A 19,685-nucleotide genomic window follows, 5' to 3' on the forward strand; every position below is an offset into this window, starting at 1 on the left:
TTGCACTATAGCTTTAATGTTAATAATCAATCTAAGATATGGCTGTAACAATAAACTGTTTGTTTATTTAGTTAGTTGATCATGGTTATACACAATCACTGTCAAATAACAGTTCATTTGTTGCACTAAATGTTTGCTCTTGGGGAAATTGTTGGAATTGTTGGGTCTTTGTAAAATATAGTGTGTATAGAGTGTGGTCTAGACCTATGCCTTGTCTGTAAAGTGTCTTGAGATAACTCTTGTTATGATTTGATACTATAAATAACATTGAATTGAATTGGAGTTGATATTTGTAGCAGCCATAGTCTACTTACTTTAGTTCAGAATTCATGGTTTGTAGCTTTAAGACCTCCTCCAACTGCTTTGTGGCACTAATCACCCCTCATACAGAAACACGCATCATCGTTCCTGATCTGGAATTTCCCCTTTTTCTGCCATTTAAAAGCTTCGCTATGAGGGCAATGTGAGCCCAGCGCGCTTCAAACAGAAATACGAGGTTGTGGACAAGATTATGTAGTATTTTGTGCAAAGAAGAGGACAATAGAAGAGAGCAGGTGTTGCATGTTTTTTAAATGGGAAATCTGTTGGGCAGCTGGCGTTTCAAGGAGCCGAGCACCGTTGAGGAATGCGACTCGACGTGGGGGTCGGACTCCGAGAGCGATGAACCGGCGGCGGCTGAAGATGACAGCGGCATCTCCGACTCTGTCAGCCCGGCGGAGAGCGACCGCTCCGCCGGAGATACGTCCCCGCAGGTACAGTGAAGGTTTTTTGTAGTGACACAATATGGGGGGCAGAATCGCGACACAGTGCCGTAACGTGTGTGCCACCGGCAGCGTACATTATTGACAAGGCCAGGACACCGAAAGGGCAAACGATTATAGCCGCGACACTAACCCTATGCTGCTGTCCTGATGAGGCGAGCATACAACTATCGCCAAACGTCATTCAAAAATATGTCAATTTTATGCAACCTGCTTGGTTATATGCAGAGATATGCACTCACACGAGGTGAACTTTACTTACATTGCGGCATGTAATCCACCAAGCAGCACTACACTGTTACTGCCACTTTTGCCAAGATATACACTACAGGTGATGGGTGGCAACGAGCAGTTAACCAACTGAAAGGTTGTTGTCAAATTTGCGATGAATTGACAGATTGTTGCAAGGTGGGTTATAATTTTAACGAATTTGAAAAAGTATTCCATTTTATTTTATATAGCCTACTGTATGATGCTGTATGCCAACAGTACAATGGGATGATGATGACATCTCCAACTAGGTATTTTTGACTACCTACTGTACACATACTTTTTTTTAACTTAATTATCAAAGATAGTTGGTTATTCCCACTATTGCTAAAATCACAAAAGCCAAAAACATGGCTGTAAAAAGGAAACGTCACACAGTACAGTACATGGCTATTGTCGTAAGTATTGATTGAAGATTTGAACCAATAATAACTGAGTTTTGGTACCGTTAAAAGTAGGGGTGGGACATTTTTTATTTATTTTTTTTACCAATGATTCATCTAAATATTTTCTGTCTATATGCTACTGCTATATTCTATATTTACATCATATCGGTTTCCAGCAAAACAAAGCGAAAGCAGAAAACCCATGTTATGTACTTTACAAGTGCAATACATTTCAGACTGACTGACTGACATGTGATGTGCATTCTTATACTATAATACTATCGAATCGCAATACTTCTACAGTCGCAAACAAATTGAATATGCACTCATGTATTGTGAAAGAATCGAATCGGGGCAAAAGCATATCGTCCCACCCCTAGTTAATAGACTGCCAAGTATATGATATAGATGGATATAGTTAGATATAACAGGATTAGGCCCAGTGTAACACTGCAAGCCTTTGTGACCAGTGGCAGTTAGCATGACCCAGATTTAATTTGGGAATCAGATCTAGTTCCTAGCATCCTTCTGTAGTGACTGCACAGCAGCGCTGATGTGAATTGTCCTCCTTCGCAAAAGAAAGAAAGAAATGGATGGTGACAGCCCTCGACTTCAAAAGCAAAGTCAGTGCTTTTCATTCAGCTGAATGGTCGATGTTAAATATACGGGATGTTTTGGTTTCAGATCTGCATTTGAACTGAGTCTCTTTTTTCCTTTTTCTTTTCTTTCTCTCCTTCCTTCTCTCAGCTGACAGAATCTCCAGAGTCTGTTCCAAAGATGAAGAGGAGTTTCTACGCTGCCAGGGACCTCTACAAATACCGGCATAGCTACCCGGTACGTACACACACACACACACACACACACACACACACACACACACACACACACACACACACAGGGCCACATGTGTAAAATGTATTTGAGTTCTGAGTTTAACCCTTTGAACTCTGCAATAGATCCACCATAGGTCTGCCAGTGCCTACATTGGTATGCTTGCTTATTGTGATGTAAATTGTTGGAGTATCTTGAAATGCTTCATATCCCTAAAAAGGGTTAAAGTCAGAATTTCAATTACATTTTATTTAGTGTCAAACAGGAGTTATCTCAGGACACTCTACAGATGGAGTAGGTCCAGACCACACACTATAATTTACAAAGACCCAACAATTCACCCCAAGAGCAAGCATTTGGTGGAACTGTGGCAAGCAAAAACTTCCTTTTTATATGCACAACAGTATGACAGACACTGACTCTTGGTGGGCGACCATCTGCCACTGCCAGTTGGGACACAGAGACACTGATACAGATATACAGAAATACTGAGACACAGATACAGATATACACATATGGAGAAATATGATTCATAATAATTATAGCAGTTGGTATGATGAACAGTGGCAGTGGCAATTATAGTACCAAAAGGATAAAAGAACTATGACTCAAAGTAATAATAGTAACAGTGCAGGGCGTAGAGCAGGACCACGGCAGCAGTTGCAACCACGATCCAGGTGGCACACCAATCCAAGAATTCTGACTTAAAAAAAAAAAAAAAAAAAAAAAACAGAATTCTGACTTTTTTTTTCTCAGAATTTTGACTTTTAACTCAGAACCCAAATACATTTCCCTGCATGAAAAGTGGGATTTCCGTCCCCGTAAACGCCCGGAAATCCAGTTATCGACAACTTACAGGCTGCAAACGTCACGTTTTTGTCTGTGCCACATATTGTCGGAAACGAACCGTGACGTATGTGGAGAGCCCCCGCGGAGGTGTTAATGGATCTAATTAGAATATGAATAGGCGCCTAGCCAGAGAACGTCTGGCTTAACTGGAATTTCCTCACTCGCTATTGGCTGAAACCACTACTTTTAAACAAGAAAAATCTCTCGTGATTGGTTAACAGGTCTGTCATGGGTTAGGCTATTGGTCAACCTAGGCCATTATTATTATAATAATAAAATGTTATTTTTTTATTTATATATTTTTATATATATATATATATATATATATATATATATATATATATATATATATAAACATCGTCCACAACATTCACTGGCCTCATTGTGAAGCGAAATAAACTGCAATTTTGTCCGGGATTTCTCTTTTCCTTTTCTCGGGCAATGGCGGTCTCAAATCTAGCTTTCTTTGAGTTATTTTTGGCGCAGCTCCGGTACTACTACTACTACTACTACTACTAGATGAACTGCTGTCTGATACTGTGGGTGGGTCTAGAAAAAAAGACTAACATATTTTAAGTCCTAACATATGATATTGCTATTCGTAAATTAAAAGCGCCATTATATATGAAAAAGTTAAATGTCTTTATTGGTAATAAACTTACCCGTTTTAAGTGGAAAGCCATGTTTGTTGGTGACGAGTGGTAGGACCTGAGCTGTTGGCACAACTTGCATTTTACTTTTTTTGGATCATCTTTTACCATTTGAAAGTGCATCCACACTTTAAATTTTCTTTTTCCAGACATTGTTAAGTAACGTTAATCTGCTCCTCGTCTGTTGCGGATCAGGGAAAGTGAAACTTAAATCTTTCACAGGGGTGGTTGGATTTACACACACACACACACACACACACACACACACACACACACACACACACACGTAAATAATATTTATTGAACTTTTCTTTCTTTCTTTTCACGTTTTTTTTTTTACAGCATTAACATAATTAAAGGCTGTATATAACTTAATATAACCGTACAAAACCAGTAGTTCTGTGTGAAATTAGACATTGAGCACCCCCATATTGCCAAAATGGTATGATCCTCGTTTCATAATAACACCCGCGAAGATCTGACTGTGAGATTGGTGGTTGAATCAGGCTCCGCATATCGATGCATCGAATCTTCAACTATTCGGGGTTACCCCTAATATATATATTTATGTATTATATATATTTATTTCATATACAGTACAGGCCAAAAGTTTGGACACACTTTCTCATTCAATGCGTTTCCTTTTTATTTTCATGACTATTTACATTGTAAATTCTCACTGAAGTCATCACAACTATGAATGAACACATGTTAAATTATGTACTTAACAAAAAAGTGTGAAATAAGTGAAAACATGTCTCATATTTTGGATTCTTTAAAGTAGCCACCCTTTGCTTTTTTATTAATAAGGGAAAAAATTCCACTAATTAACCCTGACAAAGCACACCTGTGAAGTGAAAACCATTTCAGGTGACTACCTCATGAAGCTCATTGAGAGAACACCAAGGGTTTGCAGAGTTATCAAAAAAGGCAAAGGGTGGCTTTGAGGAATCTAAAATATAAGACATGTTTTCAGTTATTTCACACTTTTTTGTTAAGTACATAATTTCACATGTGTTCATTCATAGTTGTGATGCCTTCAGTGAGAATCTACAATGTAAATAGTCATGAAAATAAAGAAACACATTGAATGAGAAGGTGTGTCCAAACTTTTGGCCTGTACTGTATGCTATGTTGTATATTCATGTCAAGGTTATCCTAATTAAAATGATTTGCCAGGAACGTGTTGTTTATTCATTTAAAATTCATTTATTCACATAAAACACAAACGCAATCAGAAAAAAAACTATGTACAAAGCATAGGAGACACACAGCACACACAACAAATATCCCACGCTCACGAGAAGCAGCACCGTCAGCCCCTAACCCGCGGCCGCCTCGGAGCTGTAGGTAACCGGCAGTATTCTGTCTGAATTCGGTCCATTTCGTTGTCCTGTATGTCTATGGTGGCGCACTTCCAAATGCTCACCTCACCCGCAGCCAGCACACTCTGTCTCGCTTCCAGCAGCTGTAAAATCAATCAATAAAGACAGTCAGTACTGCGTGATATACTGCTTAAGGACACAACACACCTATGAATGCACCAGAAAAATATTCACATTGACCAAAAACGGATCTAATCTTACCCTCTTTTCTTCTCAACCGACTCCGAGCTGAACTCTTCACAGCCCGCGATGATCAGATCAGATCTGGTTGTTTCTAGCTGAAGCTCCTGCATGCTGTCTCGTAATATGTCTTACGGACAGCTGGAAAACAATTAAACGAGAGTGGTATGAATTAAAAAAAAAAAAAAAATATATAAGTCACAGTAAAATTAAACAAGGAAAGATGAAAAAGTAAAAATTACTTGCACACAATGGCGTCATTATCCGCGTCATGTAAATCTGGACTTGCAGACAACTCCGAGCAAATATAGGTCACAGCCTCGTTATGAGGCAAGGTTGGTCTGTAAAAAATGAAAAGAAAAAGAAAAGTACGGTTAAGATCGGTATCTATTAACGTATCTATGTCCTTATACAGAAGAATTAATGAAGTTCATTCAATGAAAGCATATTCTTTAAATCTTACCCTTGCTCCGGTTCGTAGCGCCTGCTACAGTTTGTCTCCGAGTTGTGAAGACGGCGTACTGCTTTCTGTAAATTGCAAGATAAAAAAAATACACTTTTATAAAGCAACTCACCCGCTAAGCTCTGTAATGAATGGTGCTGAAAGCAGCCAGGCACACAGCTCTGTGCTGCTCACGTTTTAAACTTGGTGGGGTTTAAAACATTACTGCCAAGTCTATAAGTAGCCTGTTTAACATCCAAATACAGTCATTGTACTTCTCAAGAATAAACAGTACAGACTAGCTCGCCGTTTCATTAGTAATCATATACTTACGTTGCCTTTCCTTTTCTGTGAGCGCATCTTTATGGAGCCCAAAGGTGATATGGAGGATAAAAAAAAACGCTCCGTACATCTTGAACAACTCCTGTGTGATTCCAAGTGAAGTCTGACAGAGTGTACAGACAGCTCTTTTACCAGTTGGCATGAAATACTCCCATATTTCGGAAGTTTTTGCTCTAACTCTCTGACTCATCTCCCGCAATCTCCCACCGCTATTTTTCAAATCAAAGCAGTGACTGCGGGGGTAGGAGGCGGGGCAGAGTGATAGAGAAAGAGAAAGAGGGGGAGATTAACCAGCAGGGCGCGAACAGCGCACACACTAGTGTGGAGGTGAATTACAGTGAGTTTTAATGGAATACTGGGAAAGTTTAATAATAGGACAATTGAAGTCTAGATTATGAGGTCATTTCAGCAGAGCCAACGGCTTCATATGCCATGGACATGTGAATATGGTGCTGAATTTGCCAGTATTTTAAGAAGACAAATGGTTGGGACCTTGTCATGCAATGACAAAGCTGATATGCTTTATGTGAAGCACAGTGTTTTGGTGTCAGCAGAAAGACAGTTCTTAAAAAAAACTGTACAGTGGAGCCTCTGTCTCCATTCCACCAGACAATGTTGGATGAGCAAGACCAAAGAAAGGCCACTGTAGTCATGTCACTATGCACTATGCTCAGTGGTTGAGCTCAAGGAGACTGTGAATGAATCATAGAATGCACATTTTACCTTTGTGGCAAAGCCTGATTAAAACTAATTGTTGAAATAAATTATTTTGTGTATCTTTTTTACATAACATTAGTCATTACTAATGACATACAAAGTAATTAATCTAGCATACTTTCATTAAATAAATCAATTCAAGCTAAACATTGAAGAGTCTACAATTAGGCTATACTGAGTCTGATCTATTTTAAGAGATTTTCTTAAAATTAAGTTAATACCTTTTTAGAAAAATGTCACATGGGGTAAAACTTCTGTTGGCTGTAAATTGCAGTGTACAAAATCCCACTTTTCATGCAGTGTTTTTCACATGTAGCCTAATCCTCTTCGTAGATACACAATGCAAAGGTGCTTCCTCTATATTGTTGACACCCAGTGTGATCTCTTGGTTCTGTGTGTTTGTAGAACTATAGAAAGTCCCGGCAACCCAACGAGTATCGTAACCTGCGCTTCTACCTGAACAAGATCCCTCTAGTACCTGATGGTGAGATCATACATATACACACCCACTCACACACACTGCACACAGATCTCATGCCACTGTGGAGAGAAGAAATGTTGGCTTTGGGCTTAGTGACTTTTATTTGGCTAAAGGTCATGTTTAACTGGGAAAAACCAGCAGATTAGTGAACTGATCCAATGTTTGAATACGTTTACTTACACACACACACACACACACACACACACACACACACACACACACACACACACACACACACACACACACACACACACACACACACACACACACAGCAGCTAATAAACCCCTGTCTCTTCTCAGGTATCTATATAGAGGAGATTCTGACTAAGTGGAGAGGCGACTATGACAAACTGGAGCACAATCACACCTACATTCAGTGGTGAGACCAGATTTCATCTGTCTATTTTCATTTCCATTTACCTTAAATGTAATTGCACAAACTCCTCTGAAGTGACTGGATTATTAATTGCATGGTATAAAACCACAGTAACTGACTGTCCAGTTGTTACATAAATGTCACTAGAAATAAAGTGAGGATTTCATAAGCTTTACTTCTTGAATGTAAAATGTTGTAGAATTGGAATACATCCTAAGTGTGATTTATGGTTGTGCGGAGGTTCCACGCAGAGCTTTTGCCATAGCCTACGTAAGTGGCCTGATGTTTATACTTGTGCGTTTGTGTGTGCATCGAGCCAGCATGTGTGTATGTGTAGGGGAGTGTGTGGTAGAGCAAGGGAGAAGTGATAGAGTGACAGTGCTTAGCTTCCGAACAAGTAGCGACTCTAGAGGCATAGTGGGAGAAACAAAGTGTCTCCCTGTGCTTTCTGACCATGGTGGGAAATCTGTTGCAGGAAAAGTTAACCCTCTCCTTGATTTTATGTTGTTTATGGAGAATGAGAACCAGTCGCCATTCCCGACCTGTGACATCAAAACGACATAGATCTCGCTGGCGCGCCAGGATTTAAAGTGCGACCAGAGGTCGCTCACCACTCTATTTTTTTCAGCGGCGCATGACAAAGCGGAAACAGGAAGCATGGACGAGCTCAAGGGCAACCAGATGCCAGGACTCTAAGAGTGATTGTAAACTTACTGGGTTAAGATGAGTTCTTTTATGGTGAATGAAAGGCTTGATCCAATGAAATATGTCATCGAATCGAAACATTGACATCAATGCTGCTGCCAGTTCGGCCATTGTTTACCTTTTTCTTATTCTTCTAGTTTGTAGAAATAGCAAAGTCGGTAGCCTTTCCTCATTAGCGACCCCTCTGTTCAGGAGAACGCGCGAGTATACATAGTTACGGTGCTCCCATGACGTCACACTGTTGTGCGACAAGTCAAGAACGGCAAGTCTCCTACTAACCCTAACCTACCTTAACCCTACTGCAGTGATTCAAACTTTGCTCTCTCCCACTGTGTGTGTAGAGCATGGTGTAGAGGGGGAATTGGGAAAGCAGGCAGTGGGCCAAACCACTTGTAGTCAAGGGAGGGGGGGCTTAAGATATTTCTAACCTCTTCAATGTCACTGACCCGTGAACGGTACACTCACGCTCAAAATGGCGGCTGCATGAACTTCGTTGTAACTTTGATGCATTAAATCTTCAAAATATATGGTCATGCAGCACATTGGTTGAAAGCTTAGACTGTCAGGATTCAATTAATGCCACTCACAAAGCATAATATGATTCATAGCAGTTATAAAACTGTAAATCTAATTGTTAACACTTAAAACGACAATGCTTACATGTGTGTGTTTACATAACTTCGTAGTCCTTGCTTTATCCACTTCTGTGAAATAGTCCCAAAAAAATTGTTTTCATAAGTCACCAAGAGTCCAAGGAAAATATAATATCCAAGCTGTTATCCAAAAACTAGCTGTTCGTCTCACAATCTTGAAGTTCATGACCGAATTACAACATAAAAACGGTAAACAATAGTCACTGTCGGACATTTTTGTGCAATCTCACTTCTCATACGAGACGTGTAACGCTACTTGTGGGTGTCACCTTTATTCAGCAAGGTCTTACGAATCAAACAACACCCATGAGCCAATAGGTTCCCGGGAGACACAGACTGACAGCTTGTAAGCTGTCTCTTTATTTGATTTGGACCAACCCCGTTTTGATCAACCGCTGTTTCAGCCAGTAGTAGGTCCACGTTCATGAAAATAGTTTTTGTGTGTTTTTGTATTTTGCACAGTTCAGTTTTGCAATGTTCTAATATTTCTATATAAAAAACCTCGCCAGTGCACTTTGTTTGCCCTCTTTTATCAAAATCTCTTAGGCGGAATGGAAGAAAATATGTGTTTTGTGTGGTTATGCTTATGTAATGCTGTGGGTAAATGACTGGCATAAAATCCAAATACATACCCCAGAGTGTTAGCTTTCATTAGATACCAAGATTATTTCTAGGCAAAGGGGTTCTCAAGTTATAAGCCTTGGAAACTCAGTATGCAGTCTTGGTAACCAATGTCCCTTTTGGAGTCTCCAAAATGGCACAAAACAAAAACGCACAGACATATCTGTAGAAAGATATTCTTATAAAATCAAGTTTTGAGTCTTTTGACTTCATTTCTTTTTCTGTAGTAAGCTGATACATGTGGTTATGGTCTGTATCTCACCAGATGTGTTCACAGCAGTGTATCTTAGTCAGTTTACAGATGTATGACTTGGACGGAAATAAAAATCCTCCATTCTAGCCTCTGTAACTCTGTGTCAGTAAGGCCTAGAATCACCCTGACACTTGCAAAAGAAACTACAGATTGTTTCCTTTCCAATGATACCAGGCACACTTTAGAGAGTCAAAGTATATGGGAGCTGTACCACTTTTAATTTGGGTACGTCGTTTGGCCAAAAAGCATGAAATTTCAGCCGACTGGTAAAAGGCTAAACTGAAAACGCATTTTTTTGCCCCGTTTGTATTGTTTTACTACGTACACAATTATTTTAAATATATATTATTACATTACTTACAGTACACAGTGTTACTTTTAATTATATATTATTGTATTATTATTTATTTTATTATGATTATATTTTTAGGTAGGTCCTGTTTTTTTGGCTTGTGAGTGGAGAAAATATACCAACCTCTTGCATATTTTACCAGCATTTGGCTGGTAGATAGTGCTAATTTTAAACTCTGGTCATACAGTAGTGGACCTGTAAAATAGTAGTACTAACTTTCTATTTTACGCTGACAACAGTAGAAAACGGTTAAGAACACTTGTGTGTTTTCATCATTTTCATTTGATCTTGTGTTATTCCTTGTCTTTGTGGCAGGCTGTTTCCGTTAAGAGAACAAGGGCTCAACTTCTACGCACATGAACTGACTCAGGACGAGATCAAAGTAAGACACACAAGTACACATAATATATACATATTATTATATACATATATTTGTACAAATTTATACTGTTTATTGATCCCCAGTGGGGAAATTACAATTTACATATAGACCCGAGAGTGGCCTGCTGCCTGATTTGTTTTTGTACTTCCTGATTGCAAGTGTTCGCCGTGGTTGAGTGATAGAGTACATCTTCCATTCAAGCAATAAATTGAAAACATGAGGGATATTTTTACACTTAAGAACATTGGTGCATTCCCTGTATGAAGCAATTACACAAGTCACTCAAATGGGCCAAAACATTATTATGCCTACTTTGAGAATGCTAAACCACTGGAATGTTTGTGTCCCACATGTATTTGTTATATGTATTGTTATGATAATAAAGAGGCATAGTTTACTTCATAGGCTGTGTATTTGTGTTATTACATAATCTGGGTCACATGATAGAACCAAAAGACCTGGGATTCACTCAAAACTTTAATTTGTTTAAACAATTAATGAATAAATAAATATTTTCTTAAACGTACAATATGTAACTTTCTGCCGCTAGGGGTCTCTCATCCAAAACAATGGATTGTAAACACAGACTTTTGATGACATTGGGAAGTTGTGTGGAATTATGGGAGTTGTAGTTTTTATTGTTAAACACCATCGCTGGTTAGAATGCATCTGTTCACGGACGAGTGTACCCATTCAAGTTTATTCACGTAACGTTTATTCATGTCATTCTAATAAAATAGCTGCATTGGCACGAACACTGGTAGCGCTAACGGAGACGTAGCTAACGTTGTGGATGGACGGTCTGACTCAGATGCCTGGCTCTGATATGGCCTGTTTCCCGACGCTTTATTAAACTGCCGTTAGCGTCGTAACCACCCGGCACTGCAGTTAAGTGCTGGCCGGGTACGGATTGCTGTAATGATAGTGGCTGGCTAGGGGCTAACGGTAACTAGTTATTGCTACATGTCCCAGGTGTGTTGTTGGTCAAAACAATCATACTACTAAACTTTTTGATCGTGTTGAACAATGTTGTAATGTTATCCACCAAGCATTAGCATTAACGTTTGCTACTTGTCAACCAGCACATTGTAGTAACCTTAAGCTGGATCGATATTGATATTTATCAATAAATAAGATCTCTGCTGTATTACCGTGTTGCAAAGTGACATGTAATCAATCACAAAATGATGCTTTGTGGCAGAAAAAGCAGTATTACGGTTGAATATCTTTTTCTGTGACATTATATGATTTACAATTAGACTTGAACATATCATCTGGGTGCCAGTGTTTTGACGGAAGTTACGAGTAACTAGAGGGTGAAAGGTTATATGACGCCACTGACAGGCGTCTAAAGGAAATGTCCCATGTCTGAAAATAAAATAACAGATTTCTCTGAGTTTGACATTTGGTGGAAACATTTGGGATAGTGTAACTACACAACTCAAAAAAATATATAACATAGGTATGGTTGTTTTTAGACATTTTAATGCAGAAATGTTACATATTGTACCTTTTTAATCTGGAATTGTTACAGCTCTAATGTTAATGGCAAACAGAAAGGTGGTGTCCCTCTGATCTGCTGTGTTTGATCCCGTCAGGAATTCCAAAGCACTCGGGAAGCTAAGCGCAGATTCCTGGCGGCCTATTCCCTGATGTTGGACTTCTACGGCATCAAACTGCTGGATAAGAGTGGTAATGTTGCCCGGGCTCCCAACTGGCAGGAGCGTTTCCAGCACCTAAATGAGTGAGCGTACACACACACACACACGCACACGCACACGCACACGCACACACACACACAAGAGCTGTACGATTTATTGTCTAATTGCGATTTTTCTGCCAGATATTGCGATAGATTCGAGTTGCGATTATTATTTTTTTTAAGTTTGAAGTTCAATATTGTCTGTGTAACAGATAAAACTTGTTGTGAAACATTATAACATGAGACACCATCAAAACTGCTCCATATCTTTATGCGAGAAACAAATTTCCAGCGTGATATCACCAGTGTTCCAAGTGATATCTAACATTATTCCAGCATTTCTCTTATAAAAAAACATAAATATAACAGTAAAAAGAGAAATACATAATGTTACACCAAACATTCAACTAAATATTGCACATTTGTTTAATTGCGGCTTTAACCAAACGCATTCTTTTAAGTCCTGATTTTGATTTGAAAACGATTAATCGTTCAGCCCTAACACACACACACACACACACACACACACACACACACACACACACACTAGCCAGAATTTGTGTACTTATGGCTCGGTTGCCACTTGCTGCTTTTTTGCCCTTTAGCAAGGCGGCCAAATGTGAAACAAGATGTTTTCAGTCAACAAACAGATGGTTAAAGGATCCTTTTAAAGGGTGTTTTCTTTTTCTTTCCCGAAGGTTTCATGGCCTGAGAGTAGTCATTTATTCTAGTTTTCTTACCAAAGAACCACCTGAATGTCACACATTAGGGTGTGCACTTTTAATACAAGTATGTTTTTTTTTTTTTTTTTCAGCGCTACTACTATAACCTCCTCAAGTCAGAAACCACCTCAAAAACCTTAGCATCTGATACTAATTGTCGCCATTACCCAAACCTAATGAAAACCAACAATTTCTACACCATTAAGCAGCTGCTCAATACGATTGTATTCCCTTCTCTTGCTTTTAATGTCCCATCAAATGTGCGCAACAGCTTTTGCATCTGGTACACTGTGGTTTCTAGATGGCTCCTCAGTGTTTCCCATAGGTTGGGAATTGACTTGTGGTGGTGGGTGGCGCATTCTGTAATAAACTAGTCAAACGAAGGTTTATGAATTTCTTTTTTTTGAAAACCGTGACTACATTACATTAACCCAGGGATCTTCAACAGCGGGTCCTAGGGGTCCTGGACCCCTAGGGGGTCCTCAGAGTCAATGCAGGAGGGCCTCACAATTTTTGTTAATTTTTGAAAGTTTAAAAAAAAATTAAAAAGTCTTAACATGTATCCAACATTTTATTAGCAAATATAAATCCCCACTGATGGCAGGAGTACTGGGCTATTGGTCCCTTAGCTAGCCATCCACAGATAATTAATTAATTAATTAATTAATTAATAATCCTCGACGCAGAAGGTCCAGGGTTCGAATCTGACCTGTGACGGTTTGCCTGCATGTCTTCCCTCCTTTCATATCTCTCACATGTATGTTTTCACATTAAAACATGATTTATGAAATCATGCCAACAATGATTAGGCTAAACCTATTATAATTTCCTTTACATAAAGACATTTGCACCATAAATTAATGCCGTAAAGACACAAATTGTTGCAGAAACATTCACCAGAACTAAATAACTAAATGCAGAAAATTATGTTTGACTCCCAAAATTTCAATTTTGCTCCAAAGTTGAGATCTTCTTGTTTGAAGTGGTGTAATCTGTGTTTTGGGGATCCTAAACATGCTGTTTTGAACATGTCCTGTTGCATTCATTAAGATCTCATCTGAGCAGATTTCTGTCATTCAAACAACTCTCTTTTACAGCCAATTTAATACAATTACGGGTTTGATTTTGGTTTGAGTCCATAAATTGCAGTTAATGGATACAGGCACGGAGAATTGAAGGCTCGGCTAGCAACGATTAGCTCCGTTAGCGGTTAACTTCAGTCAGCTCCATTATAAAGATACGCTCACTGCTGTGGACAGGGTGAACAACCAGTCTTTGATAAATGATGTACTGGGAGCTTTCACATGGCTATTTCATATCCATTTCAGGAATATATAGTGACTTCTAGTACAATATTTATTTGATTTTTGTTTAGAGACATATTAGTGTCATTTTTCGACATGCATTAAAAAAAGCTTTTTCGAAACTATGGCATTTTCCACTCAGTTTTTTTATGTGCAAATTGAAAATGAGCACACGCACAGGTGGATTGACAAGTCATAGTAAAACATTTTCATCTCCGGCTTTGTTGTCTTCAAAGGTCCCAGCACAACTACCTGCGCATCACCCGCATCCTGAAGTCCCTGGGCGAGCTGGGCTACGAGGCCTTCAAGGCCCCGCTGGTCCGTCTGTTCCTGGAGGAGTCGCTGTGCCGCAACACCCTTCCCAACATGCAGCACAGCGTCCTTGAGTACTTTGTCTACACCATCCGCCTGCCGGCCACGCGCAGACGCCTGCTCCGCTACGCCCGCCAGCACTACAGGCCTGCCCACGCCTTCCTCTGGGGCCCGCCGCCCAAACGGCGAGTAGGGGGTGTCGGTGCCGGAGGTAGCGTAGGCGCTGGGAGTAGTGGGATCAGAGCACCTGCTCCAACACCAGAGCAACACAGGAGGGGGGAGGAGAGCACCAGCTCCCCATCTGCAAGTAGCGGGGTTATTGTGTCTTCCCATGATGCCATGCTGTGCCCAGACCTGGCTGCAGGAGCGCCAAAGGGCCGCACAGGACTCGCTTCGAATACGGCTGGACTGGAGGGAGCGCTGATGATGGCGGGAGGGAGAGGAGAGAGGAACAAGTAAAATGAGATTGTTCCTTTGTAGGGGATGGGGCTTTGATTGTTTTCTGCTTTCTGGCAATCGGTGCAGTTGTAAAGTCAAACGAAAATCATTGTTACCAGGAACTTTATTCTTAGCAGAGTTACGAAGCTTCTGGACGCTTCTGAAGCTTAGGGGCAAGACTAGGGATGTAACGATTCAACTCACGATTCAACTCACGACTTTACGTTGACGATGCGATTTTCTCCGGGTTTTTTTTTTTTTTTTTTTTTTTTTTTTTTTTTAAATGACTGAAACATATTCCTTTATTTCTATAAACTGTGCAAATACAACAGATGTGTCCTCTTATCAAAAGTGCAACTGAAATTGAATTTTATCTTAAATTACAAAAATGTACTACAAAATGAATAATTGGATTTCTAAAACAAATCCCACCATCAAAATAACTAAATAAATAGAAAAAAAGATCTCTTCAAATAAATTAACTAAGTGGATTTAAAAGTAGATCACGCCCTAGGCCGTTTAAAAGTTGCATCGCAATTAATTTTATATCCCAACTGGTTGTAATCTTCTTTCATTTATATTTTTTTTTAACTGCTTTACGATGCATCGTTACATTCCTAGTCAAGTAATAGTAATAGTAAAACACATTCATAGAGTCTGACAAATGTGTCATTAGAATCAATTCAGGTTAAGGGCTTACCATAAACATCTATGATGTTATTTCTTGGCTGATAAAAGTGTTTTTAAATGTACTGAATATGGGACGGGGTGTTTGCGGAGGTGGGAGGTCACATGCTGAGCCAAGCTAAACAAACTCGCCTTGGACCAAATCCCAAAACCATCTAAACCACTAGACCCAAGCGTGTCGTGCGTTGCAAGGCTTTTTGCTCATCAGGGCTATTATTACGAAAACCACTTAGACCAGGGGTGTCAAACTTACGGCTCGTAGCCAGAACCGGCCCGCCAAAGGGTCCAATCAGGTCCACTGGATGACTTTGCAAAGTGTGAAAATTGCAGAGAAGTAATTCATTCCAATTCCAAATGTACCACTTTAAGTTCAGAGAAGTTCTTTTCCTGTTTTTTCACTACAGTGGCTTTAGAACGCTGTTGTAGCAGAAGCAACTTGCCAACATCAAACTGACAAGAAACTTTGTGGCAGATAAAGTTTCTGATGTTTCTGGAGTGGTTTACTGGTCTGGCCCACTTGAGATCAAATTGGCAGTATTTGGCCCATGAACTAAAATGAGTTTGACACCCCTTAGATGGAAAATTGCCTTAATGAATGTTTTGGTGTGGAGCTGTGGCAGAGGACAGATGTGGTTACTGATACTGAAGACCATTTTTAGGACCAAAGGTGCTGATGGGCATGTTGGTCTTGCAATGGTTTTGGGGAACAAAAGTCCCATCTACTCCTCAAATATTGTAGCTGGAGCTCCACTGAAAAAAGGAGAAAAAAAAACTGGACTGAGCTCTTTGTACAGGTGCTGTGAAGTGAAAAATATGTGAAGAGGGAGTTCAGGGAGAATTCTTCTTCTTTTTTTATTTCAAATCCTGTGAAAAGGACATAAGGGACACAAAAGAGTGAAAAAGGGCAGAGGTGAGCTAAATAGTCATAGCAATACTTTTAAACTACTCAGTACATTGACTTGAAATCTTCACTCTTAGGCACAACTTAATATTTATCTGCTCTGCAAGTGTGTACAGGTTGAAGGTGTGTATGTATGTATGTGTGTGTGTGTGTGTGTATGTATGTGTATGTATGTATATATATATATATATATATATATATATATATATATATATATATATATATATATATATATATATATATATATATATATATATATATAAAATCAGTACCAATAGGTCACAATAGGCTGTTTCAAGGCAGGGGGAGCAGTGTTGATAAAAAGATCTTTTTCAAACGGAGGGCTACTCTGACACAGTAAACCGTCTCTTCACTCAGTTTTTAGTAAATAAGAGCTAAAACATAGAAATTTGAACTAAGGCTGTCAAAGTGACAGTTAATGCAAATTCCTTTTACTGCAACTAATTGTTTAGAGTGTTTAAAGCTGCTGTAGGTAGGATTGCAAAGATCCAGGACTTAGCCAAAAGATTTGAACATTAACAACTTCTCAGTCCCTTGCCCCTTTCCACTAAAGCCCAAATGGTCTCCTAAGCCCCTCCCCCCACAAGGGAGAATGAATGTGTGTGCATGAGCAGTGATTGACACGCAGTTAGATATTTGGAACCGATATGCATATACAGTGAAAAATGAAAATCTTTAAGATTTAAATTAAAATTTTGGAATGTTACAAACTCCAACACAAAATTGGTTGAAACGCTTTAAGCAATTATTTAATAGATTAGAAACTTTCAACATAATCCCCAGTAACAGAGAGTCAGATAGTGTTGTGGGTGGGACATTAAGTCAGACTCAGTGGTGAGTGAAACTGAAGCAAAGGGACAGACAGAGCTGTAGCCGAGCCTAAATATTGCTTTTTAATGAATTAACTTTATCGGTTATCAGGCAAATAAAACGCTGATACAGATAATCTGCACACTGCCAAAAAAATGGCCAGGGCCGATGATCGGTCTATTCCTACTTTGTATGGTAGTTAAAATTTCAAATAAAAAGGTGACAGCCCTACTGTGGTTACATAGCCAACGCACTGACGTGTATCAGAAGTGAAATGGTGAATTGGTAGTGAAAAATCAGCACAAAACCGTGCTTTATTCAGCTGTTATTGCCAGTGCAAAAAACAGTGTTGTGTCACCTAAAAGCCCTCTATATTAACTAAACAAGGCGATTGGATGTGGACTGTGATGGACTGTATTGTGATCTAACAGATGTGTGGTGTGTTGCACTTTTTTGACAATATGTGTCTTCCCATTGAAAGCGCTGTAGGATTCTCCATGATTTAGAGACGGATCTATATAATCTACAGACGGTCAGGAACTTTCCGTGTCATGAACACTGTTCTCATATTGTCTAACCTTGCAATAATTTGGCAGTTCATTTGTTTTCAACCAGGCTACACACAGTGGGTGGTGATGCTGTTTACTTTATCCCTGTCAATGCTAGGGCTGGGTATCATTCAAAAAGAATTGGTACCGGTACCAATAACGTGAATAACTTTTTTTTTTTTTTATACCAATTTTTATCAAATCCATTTTGACAAAAAGAAATTACATTTCACATTACTAAGGGATTTTTCGAACAGATATGCATTTACAGTAAAAATGAAAATAACAGCCCTTGCAACAGACAGCTTACAGAGATGTAGTCGATAATCGGCCAGGCCGATAATTGCTCGATCCCTACACATTGCGATGCAAAAATTCCAAAAATGTTAAGCTCCTTTACATTATGTGATACACACTGTAGTCAAGCCTCTCAAAACACAACACAGACGTGAGCCCCGTCTCTGTGCGTAACGGAGAGTTTTTCCTGTGTCTCTACGACGTAACGTTAGACAGCCAATCACAAGCAATATTAGATCTTGGTAGGCATGCTGCTTGCTTATTGGCTCACTGACTGATGAGTTTTACTCCTCCGGTATTGAAATTTGGTGTTGAATGACGAGGCATTTTTTTGATACTCTACACTAAGGAGGCAATTCGGTCGCTGCCTAAAAGGTATCGTCGTTAGGGACCCAGCCCTATTGAATACGACAGTTAAAAGCTTCTAGTGGTACGTTTGTGCAGCTGCAGATATGTTTGTCAGATTTTTAACATAACATTACATAACTTAACAAAAAAAGTCCCCTAGAGCTGTACTTTAATGAGTCTGCAGGAGTCACTTAATTAACACGTCGAACGCTACACTGAATTATAATTTTCTTTAGAGTTAGCAGCTGCTTAAGGAAGTGAAGCAGATTTGAGACTCACCTCTGAGATGTTGTTAAAAAAACATATCATCACCCTCAACATGCTGAATCCGAGGTTGACAGCATCACCCCGTTTGTGTTTAGTGTTAAATGGAAGGCCAATATTAGCGTCAGGGAGTGTGTATTAAGCCGTCCAATAGGGACTCGGCAGTGTTAGGGCAACTTTGTGCAACTTTGTTCAATTCTAGGAATCATTTCAAGCAGACATTTGAGTTCTTGGTTGCAATAGACAGATATCTGTGAAATAAAAAAATAAGCCATGCGAGGTGTAAGACAACAGTGATGCATAGGATCGGGGATTTAAACACTCCTTCCTGACTTCCTGTCAGCTGTTCTTCCTGTAGGATAAGGCCTTGTTTATCATTAGCCAAGTGTATCTGATACAATTGTAAAAATAACTTTTCAGGTGAATTGTGTGACAACATGGGCTCAAGTCTCTGAATTTGTGTGTGTGTGTGTGTGTGTGTGTGTGTGTGTGTGTGTGTGTGTGTGTGTGTGTGTGTGTGTGTGTGTGTGTGTGTGTGTGTGTGTGTGTGTGTGTGTGTAAAATATTCTTAAGTGCCTTTTTTGTATTTTTTGTTTATCTGTATGCTGTCGTTCCCAACTGATTTCCTGTACATCCTGGTTTTTGTACAGCATTTTGATATTTACATTATTGTTCGCATTATAGTATGAGTATTA

The 19,685-nt window shown here is 39.4% G+C and overlaps 1 protein-coding gene and 1 long non-coding RNA gene across 2 annotated transcripts; one reads left to right on the forward strand and one right to left on the reverse strand.

The window, feature by feature from the left end:
• Window positions 1-462: 462 nt before the first annotated feature.
• Window positions 463-15,428, forward strand: ogfrl1 (opioid growth factor receptor-like 1). Its single transcript, XM_028603684.1, has 7 exons — window positions 463-752; window positions 2,165-2,251; window positions 7,219-7,297; window positions 7,595-7,673; window positions 10,570-10,636; window positions 12,235-12,380; window positions 14,601-15,428. The coding sequence occupies exons 1-7, from the start codon at window positions 573-575 to the stop codon at window positions 15,133-15,135; spliced, it is 1,173 nt and encodes a 390-aa protein (XP_028459485.1). The 5' UTR covers window positions 463-572; the 3' UTR covers window positions 15,136-15,428.
• Window positions 5,569-6,286, reverse strand: LOC114572190 (uncharacterized). Its single transcript, XR_003694741.1, has 3 exons — window positions 6,088-6,286; window positions 5,776-5,840; window positions 5,569-5,653 (listed from the first exon to the last, which is right to left on the reverse strand). It is a non-coding gene; the product is annotated as an uncharacterized LOC114572190 (long non-coding RNA).
• Window positions 15,429-19,685: the final 4,257 nt, after the last annotated feature.

This window comes from Perca flavescens, chromosome 17 (assembly GCF_004354835.1).
Source record: "Perca flavescens isolate YP-PL-M2 chromosome 17, PFLA_1.0, whole genome shotgun sequence".
NCBI classification, from domain to species: domain Eukaryota; kingdom Metazoa; phylum Chordata; class Actinopteri; order Perciformes; family Percidae; genus Perca; species Perca flavescens.